The 15,707-nt window shown below is 46.1% G+C and overlaps 1 protein-coding gene across 2 annotated transcripts; it reads left to right on the top strand.

Moving 5' to 3' along the window:
• Positions 1–2,721: 2,721 nt before the first annotated feature.
• On the top strand, positions 2,722–7,167 carry ACOT4 (acyl-CoA thioesterase 4). Of its 2 annotated transcripts, none has more exons than XM_003902024.5 (3): positions 2,722–3,546; positions 4,811–5,013; positions 6,451–7,167. In XM_003902024.5, the coding sequence occupies exons 1-3, from the start codon at positions 3,090–3,092 to the stop codon at positions 7,054–7,056; spliced, it is 1,266 nt and encodes a 421-aa protein (XP_003902073.2). In that variant the 5' UTR covers positions 2,722–3,089; the 3' UTR covers positions 7,057–7,167. The 2 variants fall into 2 exon arrangements, with proteins under 2 accessions (XP_003902073.2, XP_031523859.1); XM_031667999.1 differs by having other exon boundaries at positions 2,723–3,546; positions 4,811–5,009; positions 6,447–7,167.
• The last annotated feature ends 8,540 nt before the right edge of the window (positions 7,168–15,707 follow it).

Below are 15,707 nucleotides of genomic sequence, written 5' to 3'. Positions count from 1 at the left end.
CCCATTCCCACTTGATTTTGAGGATTGAAGATAAACTGGGGGAGAATTATCTAGCAGTAAAATACTGCTAATGTTCTTAATTATTTTCTTGTTTTCCAACATATATTTTACGTCAAATTCTGTGTTCAAATCTAAATATACCAGTCTTGTCAAAGTCAGTCTCCAACTTCCAAATTCCTTAATTTGCCCCATTAATAATCATAACTCCTATTAGACCCATATTTTATTTCTCTAATTTTTTTTTCTTTTTGTTTTTGTTTTGAGACGGAGTTTCATTTTTGTCGCCCAGGCTGGAGTGCAATGGAGTGATCTCGGCTCACTGCAACCTCTGCTTCCTGGGTTCAAGCGATTCTCCTGCCTCAGCCTCTCGAGTAGCTGGGATTAAAGATGCACACCACCACGCTGGCTAATTTTTGTATTTTTAGTAGAGACAGGGTTTCACCATGTTGGCCAGGCTGGTCTCGAACTCCTGACCTCAAGTGGTCCACCTGCTTCAGCCTCCCAAGGTGCTGGGATTACAGGTGTGAGCCACCGAGCCCAGCCTATTTCTCTAAATTTTAAAAGTGTCCTTTCTTGCCCTGGATTTCAAAAAGCCATCAGTACCGTCATGCGAAGTTCCTCTGCCACACTCATGTCAGGTACCTGCTCAGCATATATTACACTTCTTTTAGGAGAATTCCTGATTTTATTGCCCCTCCCCCTGCAGCTGTGGGTTCTGGGGAATGCTAACTCCACCCTGATCCCAGGGGCAATGGTGGCAATCTCCATTTGGTTTAAGCCAATTTCAACATTCCATGACAGGAGAAAATATGTGACTTAGACCTTTCTTAGAAACCAGAATCTTCTCCCTCCTACTCAATATGAGCAAAAAAGGATGAGGCCACAATTAGCTGACAGCCACCTTATGATGTTATTAATGGCAGAGAAGACAGAAAGAAGAGGTTCCTGGTGTCATCATTTAGCCATTGGATCAATCAAATGTTAAGCCACACCTACTCTTGATTTTCCATCCAATAAATTTACTTTTCTTTTTTGTGTTTAATTAAAAAGATAAAAAAAATTAAGGAACAGGAACATGAACCCTGGACCCTCAGATTAAGTCCGATGCTCTACCAACTGAGCTATCTGGGTGGTTTACTTTTTTTTTTTTTTTTTTTTTTACATCTTATATTTTAAAGCAGTTTTAGGTTCATAGCAAAATTGAGCAGAAGGTAGAGATTTCCCATATACTCCCTGTGCCCCCTAAGACATGCATAGTTCCCTCACCTCCACTATCAACATCCCCCACCAGAATGGTCCACCTGTTACAACTGATTAACCTTCACTGACATATCATTATCACCCCAAATCTCTAGTTTGCTTTAGAGTTCACTCTTGGTGATTGTTCTACATCTATAGTTTTGGACAAACATATAATGACATGTATCCACCATTATAGTATCATATAGAATAGTTTCATTGCCCTAAAAATTGTCTGTGTTCCAACTATTCATCCTTCCCTTCCCACAACCCCTGGCAATTACTTATCTTTTTACTATCTCCAATAGTTTTGCTTGCTTGCTTGCTTCCTTTCTTTCTTTCTTTCCCTTCCTTTCTTCCCTCTCCTTTCTTTCCCTTTCTTTCTCTTTTTCGCTTTCCTTCCTCCTTCCTTCCTTTCTTTTTCTTTCCTTCTTTTCTCTTTTCTTTTTTTCCTTCCTTCCTTCCTTTCTTCTCTTTCCTCTTCTTTTTTTTTTTTTTGAGACAGAGTTTCGCTCTGTCACCCAGGCTGGAGTGCAGTGGTGTGTGATCTCAGCTTACTGCAACCTCTGCCTGCCAGGTTCAAGCAATTCTTCTGCCTCAGCCTCCCCTGTAGCTGAGACTACAGATGTGCACCATCACGACCCGCTAATTTTTGTATTTTAGTAGAGACAGGGTTTCACCATGTTGGCCAGGCTGGTCTTGATCTCCTGACCTCAAGTGATCTGCCCACCTCGGCCTCCCAAAGTGCTGGGATTACAGGCGTGAGCCACTGTGCCTGGCCTATATTATATTTCATTAAAAAGCTTTTTAAATAAACTGACATGGAGGGCCAGGCACGGTAGGTAGCTCACACCTACAGTCCTAGCACTTTGGGATTACAGAGGCGGGAGGATAGTTTGTGCTCAGGAGTTCGAGACCAGCCTAGGAATCAGGGTGACACCTCCTCTCTAAAAATAAATATTTAAAAATGAGCGCCGCATTGGTGGTGCGCTGTCTGTAGTCACAGATACTCCAAAGGCTGAGACAGGAGGATCAGTTGAGCCTGGGAGGTCGAGGCTGCAGTGACTCTAGATAGAGCCACCGCTTTGCAGCCTGGATGACAGCGACCCTGTCTCAAATAAAAACAACAACAACAACAAAAAGCAGGCAGGGCGCAGCGGCTCACGCCTGTAAACCCTAGCACTTTGGGAGGCTGAGGCGGGAAGATCACTTGAAGTCAGGAGTTCAAGACCAGCCTGGCCAACATGGTGTAACGCCGTCTCTGCTAAAAATATAAAAATTAGCCTGGCGTGGTGGCGTGCGCCTGTAATCCCAGCTACTCAGGAGGCTGAGGCAAGAGAATAGCCTGAACCCGGGAGGCGGAGGTTGCAGTGAGCCGAAGCGGCACTGCACTCCAGCCTGGGCGACAGAGTGAGATTCCCGTTTCAAAAAAAAAAAAAAAGTTAAAAACAAACAAAACCGTCCATGGAACCCATGAAAGGCTGGAATTTGGCTTGATCTCATTCGCCTCTGGTTTCACCACAAATCGATCATCCAACAACTTTCATTCCAACAACCGAGGGTGCTGTGAGGCAGAGAGGCTTTCTAAGGGGTGGGTTGGGCGCCACACCTTGCGCGCCCCGGGGCCCAAGGAGACGATCCTGGAGAGCAGCCTGGCTACTTTTGCCTCACACGAGTCCAGAGCGCCGGGTTAACCGGTCTGAAGTCCCAAGCGCTTTCTGGGACTGCTCAGCCACCGGCAGCTCCCGGCACCAGGGGACGCCAGACGCCCTCTGGACATTCGGCGCGCTTGCCACGATCTTGGACGGGCCTCGGGCCTCGACCTTTGGATTCCCCGCTCCGGCTCCAAGATGTCAGCAACGCTAATCCTGGAGCCCCCGGGCCGCTGCTGCTGGAACGAGCCGGTGCGCATTGCAGTGCGCGGCCTGGCCCCAGAGCAGCGGGTCACGCTGCGCGCGTCCCTGCGCGACGAGAAGGGCGCGCTCTTCCGGGCCCACGCGCGCTACTGCGCCGACGCCCGCGGCGAACTGGACCTGGAGCGCGCGCCCGCGCTGGGCGGCAGCTTCGCGGGGCTCGAGCCCATGGGGCTGCTTTGGGCCCTGGAACCCGAGAAGCCTTTTTGGCGCTTCCTGAAGCGGGACGTAGAGATTCCCTTTGTCGTGGAGTTGGAGGTACTGGACGGCCACGACCCCGAACCCGGACGGCTGCTGTGCCAGGCGCGGCACGAGCGCCTCTTCCTCCCGCCGGGGGTGCGGCGCGAGTCGGTGCGCGCGGGCCGGGTGCGCGCCACGCTCTTCCTGCCGCCAGGTGAGCTGGGATGCTGGCGGGAGGTGTGAGCGTCAGTGGCCTGAGTCTCCGTTGCTTTCTTTCCAGGGCTGATTTAGCACTGATTTGGTTCCGGAGCAAAGTCAGAGAAGCTAGCATTGACTATGTCAGTGGCCACTACACCAAAATAGAGGATTTGGTACTGGGCGTGGTGTCTCACGCCTGTAATCCCAGCACTTTGGAGGCCGAGATGGGCGGATCACTTGAGATCAGGAGTTCGAGACCAGCCTGGCCAACATGGTGAAACCCCGACTCTACTGAAAATACAAAAATTAGTCTGGCATGGTGGCACACGCCTGTAGTCCCAGCCACTCGGGAGACTGAGGCACGAGAATCACTTGAACCCGAGAGACAGAGGTTGCAGTGAGCCGAGATCGCACCACTGCACTCCAGCCTGGGCGACAGAGCCAGACTCTGTCACAAAAAAAAAGAAAAAAGAAAAAAAAGAATTTTTTGTTAGGCTGTGTACTACGGTTTTTACTTGCATTTTATTAGTCTCTATAATATTCCAATGAAGTTGGTATTGTTATTCTGCAGATGAAAAAGCAGGTTCAGGTCGTCAGGTACATTATCCACATTGCTATTAATCACTACCCTACAGATCTCTACAGGCATCAGCCTGACTTGTCTAAGGCAGAATGATGACAGTGCATGAGGCTATTACCAATGTCGCCTTCTTTAGTGTTCTAGGCACACTGAGTCTCTTCTCCACTTCTTCATGTCCTGCTTTATCACAGGTCATACTTCAGACTCCACTGCCTTTCTCACCTAAAACCATCTCTGGGTATTTCTTTTTCTTTCCTCCCTTTCTACATAGACATCTGAAATATCAGTACACTAAAAACCAGAGGGCTGATGCAACAGAACATAAAATTTCGTTTCAATTTTTTTCTTTTCTTTTCTTTTTTCCTGAGACAGTGTCTGTCTCTGTTGCCCAGGCTGGAGTGCAGTAGTGTGGTCATAGCTCACTGCAGCCTCGACCTCCAGGACTCAAGTGATCCTCCCTCCATTGCCTCCCAAGTAGGCAGGACTACAGGCATGCACCACCACACTCGACTAATTTTTTTTTTTTTTAAAGCGTCTCACTACATTATCCAGGCTGGTCTTGAACTCCTGGCCTCAAGCGATCCTCCTGCCTTGGTCTCCTAAAGTGCTGAGATTATAAGCATGAACCACTGTGTCCAGCCAGGAAAGAACATTTTTTAAATTGTATAATGACTTACATTTATAATATTTTGTTCTCTAGGACCTGGACCCTTCCCAGGGATCGTTGACATCTTTGGTATTGGAGGGGGCCTGTTGGAATATCGAGCCAGCCTCCTTGCTGGCCATGGCTTTGCCACGTTGGCTCTAGCTTATTATAACTTTGAAGATCTCCCCAAGAACATGGACAACATATCCCTGGAGTACTTCGAAGAAGCCCTGTGCTACATGCTTCAACATCCCCAGAGCCCTTCCTATGTCCTTTATTTAATCAGTCTCTAAAATATCTCCATAGAGAGTGTAACCTTGTACCATGTGCAGAAATGCTGCTCTGTTTCTTTCACAAAAGATTTCTTCTGAGACTTCCTTGGCTTAAGGTGCCCATTTCCACTTTTTCTGTCAGATGAATTTGTGGTATATAGAATTAATTGTAAAAATCCACGTGAGATTTTTAGTTAGTAATATTAAATATTATCTGTATATTGCAAATTGAATTTCTAATCTATTGTCTTTTGCATGATTTTTTGAGACGGAGTCTCACTCTGTCACCCAGGCTGAGTGCAGTGGCTGATCTCAGCTCACTGCAAGCCCTCATTTCTCCCTCGGTTTATGCCATATTCTTCCTGCCTCAGCCTCCCGAGAAGGCTGGGACTACAGGCCACACCTTGCCCGGCTAGTTTTTGTTTTTTGGTTTTTTTGTATTTTTGTAGAGATCGGGTTTCAATTGCAGCTGGGGCCACAGGATGGTTCCCAATCTCCTGACCTGATCCGCCCATCTCGCCTCCTCCCCAAAGTGCTGGGATTACAGGCTTGAGCCACTGCGCCCGGCCACATGCTTGTTTTTAAATTTTAATTTCCTGATGTTAGAGTATGTTCTCAAATTTTGGTCAGAACTTGTCCACCCCTTTCAGAAGCCAAGAACGAACTTACTTACTTACTCTGAAGTCTGGCTTTGTAATCATTTGCCAATACATATGGCAAATGATCTGATAAATGATTCACATCTTGGAACAGAACTTGGTTCCACACTATTGGATGCATTGCCACATGAAGACTTCAGTCAGACCTACCTGAATGTGGTCCTGAACTTGATGGGCTCCGTGGATCAGCATTTTCTAGTGGATAATTCTCTGAAATGTTTATAAATCAGTTTCCAAGGTTTTCAGTGATTTTAAGATTTGTTTACCATGTGTTCAGTCAGATATTCTGCACATGAGAAGAAACTCCCCTGTCAGCTGAGGTTGATTTTCTTGTGGATAATTCCCAGATTAAAGCTAGCAGCATCTCTGCATTTTAGGAAAATGTTTTTGAATGGAATAATTTTTTTTTTTTTTTTTTTTTTTAAAGACAGAGTCTCGCTCTGTCACCCGAGCTAGAGCATACTGGTGCGATCTCGGCTCACTGCAACTTCTGCCTCTCAGGCTCAAGCAATTCTCCTGCCTCAGCCTCCCGGGCAACTGGGATTAGAGGCGCATGCCACCACACTCTGCTAACTTTTTTTTTTTTTTTTTGTATTTTTAATAGAGGCAGAGTTCTACCATGTTGGTCAGGCTGGTCTCAAACTCCTGACCTCAAGTGATCCGCCCGCCTCCGCCTCCCAAGGTGTTAGGATTACAGGCGTGAGCCACTGCGCCCAGTCTGGATAAGTTATTGACTCGATTCTTCTCTCTTCTTTTCTTCCAGGTAAAAGGCCCAGGCATTGGGCTTTTGGGCATTTCTTTAGGAGCTGATATTTGTCTCTCAATGGCCTCATTCTTGAAGAATGTCTCAGCCACAGTTTCCATCAATGGATCTGGGATCAGTGGGAACAAAGCCATCAACTATAAGCACAGTAGCATTCCACCATTGGGCTTTGACCTGAGGAGAATCAAGGTAGCTTTCTCGGGCCTCATGGACATCGTGGATATAAGGAATGATCTCATAGGAGGGTATGAGAACTCCAGCATGATTCCAGTAGAGAAGGCCCAGGGGCCCATCCTGCTCATCGTCGGTCAGGATGACCATAACTGGAGGAGTGAGTTGTATGCCCAAAAAGTCTCTGAACGGTTACAGGCCCATGGAAAGGAAAAACCCCAGATCATCTGTTACCCTGGGACTGGGCATTACATCGAGCCTCCTTACTTCCCCCTGTGCCCAGCTTCCCTTCACGAATTAGTGAACAAACATGTGATGTGGGGTGGGGAGCCCAGGGCTCATTCTAAGGCCCAGGTAGATGCCTGGAAGCAGATTCTAGCCTTCTTCTGCAAACACCTGGGAGGTACCCAGAAAACAGCTTTCCCTAAATTGTAATGCATTTGTCTATTGTTGACATGAGAGATTCAAGATCAGGTTCTAGTGTTCAGTAACCCTATGTGAATCAGCTGTCTCCTGGATAACATTAAAGCCATGTCCTTGTCATTAGTGGTGTATTTTACGTAACTTTGTTGAATAAGCTTTGTCATTAGTTTTACTAATGTAACTTGCTTGTTGTAGAAGATTAAGAGGCGTATGACACATATAAGTGAAAAGCATTCCCACCAGTTAACATTTGTGTTTCCTTCTAGATTTTTTTAGTTAATGCTTTAAGTCATAGGTGAGCTTTAAAGCTGGTGACTTTTTCCATCACTGTGAAAGAATGGTCACCTAATGTTTGCTGTTCAACCTTCAGTAGCAGGGTAGAATTTTCTCTGGCCAGAAACATACAGAGGGGTGTTAATATGAGGAAAGGGGTGTTAATATGACCTTTCATTATAAAGGTCAGAGAAAAATCCTTTGACAGGAGGAGATGAGACCTGTCTCTAGAATAGTTAAGTCTATACTCTCTTCCAAAGGTGAATGACTACGATCTATTTTCCCTCTCACTTCCTGTCTCTAAGAGCAGACCTTGGGGCAGAGTACAGTGGCTCACACCTATAATCCCAGTACTTTGGGAAGTCAAAGGGGGCAGATCGCTTGAGCTCAGGATTTCATGACCAGCCTAGGCAACATGGCAAAACCCAATCCCTACAAAAATTAGCCAAACATGGTGCACACCTGTAGTCCCAGCTACTCGAGAGACTAAGGTGGGAGGATTGCTTGAGCCCAGGAGGTCAAGGTTGGTGCAGTGAGCCGTGATTGCATCTCTGTACTCTAGCCTGGGCAACAGAGTGAGACCTTGTTTCAAAAAAATAGACCTTGGAAAATCATACTGTGGTAATCCTGGAGGAATCATTCCTTTCTCTCCTTGATATCAACACTACGTAGCATTTATTATTATTATTATTTTTTGAGACAGAATCACTCTGTTGCCCGGGCTGGAGTGCAGTAACACGGACGATCTCAGCTCACTGCAACCTCTGCCTCCTGGGTTCAAGCAGTTCTCCTGCCTCATCCTCCTAAGTAGCTGGGACTACAGGCATGTGCCACCATGGCTGGCTAATTTTTGTATTTTTAGTAGAGACGGGGTTTCACTATGCTGGCCGGGCTGGTCTCTAACTCCTGACCTCAAGTGATCCACCTGCCTCAGTCTCCCAAATTACCGGGATTACAGGCATAAGCCACTCGTCTGGCTTACCTAGCATTTAATATAAGTGTATTTGAAAAGATAATGACTGAGAAATTTCCAAAACTGATGTAAAAGACATCAAGCCACATATTCAAGAAGAACTGTAAATGCCAGGCAGAATAAATACAAAGACAAACCATGCTTATCACAGTAAAACTGTTTATGGTAATTTTATTATTTATTTATTTATTTATTATTATTATTTTTTGAGATGGAGTCTTGCTCTGTCGCCTAGGCTGGAGTGCAGTGGCACAATCTCGGCTCACTGCAAGCTCCGCCTCCCGGGTTCATGCCATTCTCCTGCCTCTGCCTCCCGAGTAGCTGGTGGCGCCCGCCACCATGCCCGGCTAATTTTTTGTATTTTTAGTAGAGACAGGGTTTTGCCATGTTAGCCAGGATGGTCTCGATCTCCTGACCTCGTGATCTGCCCGCCTGGGCATCCCAAAGTGCTGGGATTACAGGCGTGAGCCACCATGACCGGCCATTATTTATTTATTTATTTGAGACAGAGTCCTGCTGTGTTGGCCAGGCTGGAGTGCAGTGGCACAATCTCAGCTCACTGCAACCTCTGTCTCCCGGGTTCAAGTGATCCTCCTGCCTCAGCCAAGTAGCTCAGACTATAGGCATGTGCCAGCACGCCCAGCTAATTTTTGTATTTCTTTTTCTTTCTTTCTTTCTTTTTTTTTTTTTGAGACAGAGTCTCACTCTGTAGCCCAGGCTGGAGTGCAATGGTGCAATCTCAGCTCACCACAACCTCCGCCTCCTGGGTTCAAGCAATTCTCCTGCCTTAGCCTCTCGAGTAGCTGGAACTACAGGTGCCTGCCACCATGCCTGGCTAATTTTTCTATTTTTAGTAGAGACAGAGTTTTACCATATTGGCCAGGCTGGTCTCAAATTCCTGACCTCGTGATCCATCCGCCTCAGCTTCCCAAAGTGCTGGGATTACAGGCATGAGCCACCGCACCTGGCCTTGTATTTCTTTAGTAGAGATGGGGTTTCGCCATATTGGCCAGGCTGGTCTTGAACTCCTGACCTCAAGTGATCCACCTGCCTCAGCCTCCCAAAGTGCTGGGATTACAGGTGTTAGCCACTGCACCAGGCTTGTTTATGGTAATTTTAAAACATAGCTGTAAATTCATTGGCATTTCCCTCATCAAGAGATGGGAGACCTACATCCCCTCCCTTCAAATCTGGATGAACTTGTGACTGTTTCAGTCAGTAGAGCAGAGCGGCAGTGATGCTACCTGACTTTGCAGGCAAGGTCATATAAGGCCATGAGGATTCCACCTTGTTTGCCAGGAACACCTGCCTTTGGAGCTTGAGCCACTATGTAAGAAGTTTGGGCCAGGCGCCGTGGCTCATGCCTATAATCCCAGCACTTTGAGAGGCTGAGGAGGGCAGATCACCTGAGGTCTAGAGTTCGACACCAGCCTGACCAACATAGTGAAACCCCATCTCTACTAAAAATATAAAAAATTAACCAGGTGTGGTGTCGGGTACCTGTAATCTCAGCTACTCAGGAGGCTGAGGCAGGAGAATCTCTTGAACCTGAGAGGCAGAGGTTGCAATGAGTCAAGATCACACCGCTGCACTCCAGCATGGGCAACACAGCGAGACTCTGTCTTAAAAAAAAACCTAAAAGTTTGACAACCTTGAGGATGTGATGCTGTGATGCTGTGAGGAAGCTTAAAATATATGTATAAGCCAACCACAGGCACTCCTGTGACAGTCTCAATTGTGGTCAGCATCTCAGTTATCTCAGCCCAAGTGCCAAACATATGAGTGAAAAACACCTCCAGATCATTCTAGCCCCCAGCCATTTAAATCTCAGTGGAGACTTCACATAACCTCCACTGAGCAGTGATGTCCCTCTCAAGTCCTGTCCAAACTGCAGATTTGTGAGCAAAATAGATCGTTTTTGTTTTATGTGACTGTTTTCAGGTGTGTTTCAGTTATCTATTGTTGTGTAGCAAACCACCCTAAAACAGCAGCTTGAAACACTAACCATGTATTTTTCTCAGGAGTCTGCAAATGGGACAGGACTTGGTAGGAATGGATCACCACTGTTCCAAGTGGCACGGGCTGGGGCAATTTGACTGAGGGGTTGAAAGTCAGCCCAAGTAATTAGCAAGAAGGCCCAGATGGAGAGAAATTGAGAACCCCCTAAATCATATCCCTTCCTGAGTTCCCTATTGACAGCCAGCACCAACCTCCCTGCCATAAAAGTAGTCTCCAAGAGTGAGCACACCAAGTAAGGCAGACTTGCATTGACCTTTGTTCAGCTTTGTCTTGGAAGCTATTATACATACTATCAGTCTGCCATGCTCTATTGAACAAGGCAGTCAAAGGCTAACCAAAGTTCAAGGAGAACATAGTCTGCCTCTTGAAAGAAGAGTGGAAAGGTTCTGGAGAAGAGCATGTGGAATGGGAAATAATTGTAACCATCTTTGGAAAATAAGTCTGCCTTCTGGCCATACATTCCTCCACGTGTAAAATACACCCATCTCTCTTCTAAACCCTCTCCCTGCAAAATCCCTCATTTCATTATAGCATCACACTCAGGCTGAAGGTCCAAGATTTCATCATTTATATCAGATCCAGGTATAGATGAGGCTCACAACAGTCCCTTGGGTATAGCTCCTTGAATATCATTCTTCTCAATCTGAACAGCTTTGAAACAAACAAGTTAGCTATCCTTGCAGAAGCATGTTCATAATACAACGGTGGGAGAAGTGTAAGATAACTCCTATAGACACTTCTGTTCAAAAATGGGGAAAATGTGGCACACAGCTGTCACTAGCCTGTAGCGACTCTGAAACACACCTGAGAACATGCTGCCAATTCCTTCATTAGTGTTCAATTTACTCTCTGTGAGTTGCTCTCTGTAGCTTTTGGTTCTGCCTCCTGAGTCGAAACCTTTATTTTCCATGAGAAAATGAATTAGCAATTAAATTAACCTGCCTCCTAGATGGAAAAGGGGAGTTCAAAGTTCTCTTTTAATTTTGTATTCTCTACCTTTCAAGTTCCAGCTCACAGTGGAACTGGAGTTATTCTTCAGCCAGAACAATTTTCTTTTTTCTTTTTTTTTCTGAGACTGAGTTTTGCTGTCGTTTCCCAGGCTGGAGTGCAATGATATAATCTCAGCTCACTGCAACCTCTGCCTTCCGGGTTCAAGTGATTCTCCTGCCTCAGCCTTCCAAGTAGCTGGGATTACAGGCGCCCACCACCACGCCCGGCTAATTTTTGTATTTTTAGTAGAGACAAGGTTTCACCATGTTGGCCAGTCTGGTGTCGAACTCCTGACCTCAGGTGATCCACCTGCCTAGGCCTCCTAAAATGGTGAGATTACAGGCATGAGCTACTGCACCCAGCCAGCCAGAACAATTTTCTTAAAAACTTTTGTGGGGTTTTCTAAAAATCTCAGTGGGTTTCACTCCACTAGACAAAATACACCTCTAGAAATCTGTTTAAGAACTTCTCGGCCAGGCGTGCTGGCTCACGCCTGTAGTCCCAGCACTTTGAGAGGTCAAGGTGGCGGATCACCTGAGGTCAAGAGTTCAAGACCAGCCTGGCCAACATGGTGAAACCCCTTCTCTACTAAAAATACAAAAATTAGCCGGGTGTGGTGGTGCATGCCTATAATTCCAGCTACTTAGGAGGCTGAGGCAGGAGAATTGCTTGAACCCAGGAGGTGGAAATTGCAGTGAGCAGAGATTGCACCACTGCACTCCAGCCTGGATGACAGAGCGAGGCTCTTCTCCAGAAAAAAGAAAATGACAATTAAATGCAATCTTTTTGTAAATGTTTAAATGGCCCATCAGGTAAATGTACCTGAAGCTTTGACTGTCTTCCCAAAAATATGGATGTGACAAACCAAACATTGGTTATAAACTACTTTAGCAAGTCAAGTGTAGTGGCTCAGGCCTGTAATCCCAGCACTTTGGGAGGCCGAGGCGGACAGATCAGTTAAGGTCAGGAGTTCGAGACCAGCCTGGCCAACATGGCGAAACCCCATCTCTACTAAAAATACACAAATTAGCCGGTCATGGTGGTGCATGCCTGTAATCCCCGCTACTTGGGAGGCTAAAGCAGGAGAATTACTGGAACCTGGGAGGCGGAGGTTGCATGAACTGAGATTGTGCCACTGCACTCCAACCTGGGCAACAGAGTGAGACTCTGTCTCAAAAAAGAACTACTTTAGCAATTTATAAGTCAGCACACCAATATATATTTAAATTGGATCATTTTGTCTTTTCCATGATGAATCATAGAAAGCATAACTTTTAATAACAAAATCTTTAGGGACTCAGGAAGGACAAGGCAGCCGTCCTGGTTCTCCATGAGTCCATGCTTAACACTGGACTTATGTCCTCTTGAATACCAGCTATTTCTCTAATTTAGGTGCATAGCACTGATAACCAGCGGGTTTTTACAGGTAATTTGTCTTAGACCATGGAATTCAAATGACTTTAAATAGTAATAGTTAAAACACTTTGACAAGGAGATCTGGTTATTTCTGTGGTCTACAATAACAATGTAATTATGCTTTTTTAAAAATCTTATTTCATTTTTTTTGAGACACAGCCTCAATCCGTGTTTTTTGTTTGTTTTTTTTTTTGTTTGTTTTTTGTTTTTTTTGAGACGGAGTCTTGCTGTGTCACCCAGGCTAGAGTGCAATGGCCTGATCTTGGCTCACTGCAACCTCTGCATCCTGGGTTCAAGCAATTCTCCTGCCTCAGTCTCCTGAGTAGCTGGGACTACAGGTGCGCAGCACCACACCCAGCTAACTTTTGTATTTTTAGTAGAGACAGGGTTTCGCCATTTTGGCCAGGATGGTCTGGATCTCTTGACCTCGTGATGTGCCTGCCTTGACCTCCCAAAGTGCTCGGATTACAGGCGGGAGCCACCGTGCTCAGCAGGTGCTTATTTTTCTTTAAGCCAATTAATTAGAGTCCTTTTATGCAAACATCACACACATAACACATATATACAACTACACAGACAGAAGAAAATCCAGTAGTTGTAAGATTTTTCATTTGCTAGTTTCTTTTTTTTTTTGAGATGGAGTCTCGCTCTATAACCCAGGCTGGACTGCAGTGGCTCAATCTCTGTACCTTGGCCCTTTTAGCCAGAGGTGGAGTGACTGGGACACAGGGCACCAAGTCACAAGGCTGCACACAGCAGGGGAACTCTAGACCCAGACCAAGAAATCATTTTTCACTTCTAGGCCTCCAGGCCTGTGATGGGAGGGGCTGCCATGAAGTTCTGTGACATGCCCTGGAGACATTTTCCCCATTGTCTTGGTGATTATCATTAGGCTCCTCATTACTTATGCAAGTTTCTGCAGCCAGCTTGATTTTCTCCCCAGAAAATAGGGTTTTCTTTTCTTTTCTTTCTTTCTTTTTTTTTTTTTGGAGACAGAGTTTCGCTCTTATCACCCAGGCTGGAGTGCAATGTTGCGATCTGGGCTCACTGCAACCTCTGCCTCCCGGGTTCAAGCAATTCTGCCTCAGCCTCCCAAGTGGCTAGGATTACAGGCACGCACCACCACGCCTGGCTAATTTTTGTATTATTAGTAGAGACGGGGTTTCACCGTGTTCGCCAGGCTGGTCTCAAACTCCTGAACTCAGGTGATCCACCTGCCTCGGCCTCCCAAAGTGCTGGGATTATAGGCGTGAGCCACCATGCCCCGCAGGGTTTTCTTTTTTCTTTTTCTTTTTTTCTTTTGAGACAGAGTCTCACCCTGTTGCCCAGGCTGGAGTACAGTGGTGCGATCTCAGCTCACTGCAACCTCCGCCTCCCGGGTTCAAGCGATTCACCTGTCTCAGCCTCCCGAGTAGCTGGGATTACAGGCACCTGCCACCGCACCTGGCTAATTTTTGTATTTTTAGTAGAGACGGGGTTTCACCATCTTGACCAGGCTGATCTTGAACTCCTGACCTCGTGACCCACCTGCCTTGGCCTCCCAAAGTGCTGGGATTACAGGCATGAGCCATTGTGCCCAGTCAGGGTTTTTCTTTTCCGTAGCATAGTCAGTCTGCAAATTTTCCAAACTTTTATGCTCTGCTTCCTCTTGAACGCTTTGCTGCTTACATATTTCTTCTGCCAGTTACCCTAAATCATCTCTCTCAAGTTAAAAGTTCCACAGATCTTTGGGGCAGGGGCAAAATGCCACCAGTCTCTTTGCATAGCAAGAGTGACCTTTACTTCAGTTCCCAGCAAGTTCCCCATCTCCATCTGAGACCACCTCAGCCTGGACTTCATTATTCATATCACTATCAGCATTTTGGTGAAAGCCATCTCACATCTTTCTTACTTCTGAGCCCTCCAAGTCTCTAGGCAGTTCCAGACTTTCCCAAGCTTTCCTGTCTTCTTCTGAGCCCTGCAAACGGTGCCAACCTCTGCCTGTTACCCAGTTCCAAAGTCGCTTCCACATTTTTGGGTATCTTTACAGCAGTGCCCCACTCTCTGTGGTACCAACTTACTGTATTAGTCTGTTCTCACGCTGCTAATAAAGACATACCTGAGATGGGGTAATTTACAAAGGAAAGAGATTTAATTGACTCACAGTTCTGCAGGGCTGAGGAGGCCTCAGGAAACTTACAATCATGGCAGAAGGGGAAGCAAATATGTCCTTCTTCACATGGTGGCAACAAAAAGTGCTGAGCAAAAGGGGGAAAGCCTTTATAAAACCATCAGATTGCACGAGAACTCACTCACTATCACCAGAACAACGTGAGATTAACCACCCCCATGATTCAATTTCCTCCCACCAGGTCCCTCACAGGACATGTGGGGATTATGGGAACTATAATTCAAGATGAGATTTGGGTGGGGACACAGCCAAGTCATATCAGGTGTAATGCTAGCCCTCTGTGACAGGTTTCGTGAACGATATTGATTGTATGGGGGAGACTGAGCTCATGTCACTATGCCATCAGTGAGAACTGGCTGGTGAATACCAATCCTCCATAGCCATGACTGGGTCGCTGAATAAAATGATGCAGTGTGCATCCAAAAGCTGCCTCTTTCTCTGTGGGTGATCTGGGAGTGAGCCAAACATGGGATGGACAATGTCATACCTGGAAAGTTGGCAGATGATGGGATCCTAGACATGGGGCATGCTAGGGGTGCTCCTGCATATTACCCCTGTGTACAAGACACATTATTGGGCCAGTAGCCTAAAAGTTTGCACCATGCTTATTAGAAACCTGTCAGGTCATGGCTGATTCTAGGTTTAGGTCCTCTATGACATTTTTGGTACCATACACAGGAGTCAGTGCTCATGAAAAAAATGATAGGAAAACTGTGCTTGATATTGCTGCTTCCAGTGCCACTGCCTTGGCAGCCCAGGGACATCCTTCAACTCCCTTCGGAAGGTTGTTTTATTATTTATTTTTATTTTTTACTATTTATT

This window comes from Papio anubis, chromosome 7 (assembly GCF_008728515.1).
Source record: "Papio anubis isolate 15944 chromosome 7, Panubis1.0, whole genome shotgun sequence".
Taxonomy (NCBI): Eukaryota; Metazoa; Chordata; class Mammalia; order Primates; family Cercopithecidae; genus Papio; species Papio anubis.
This window is presented reverse-complemented; position numbering and strand designations above follow the sequence as displayed.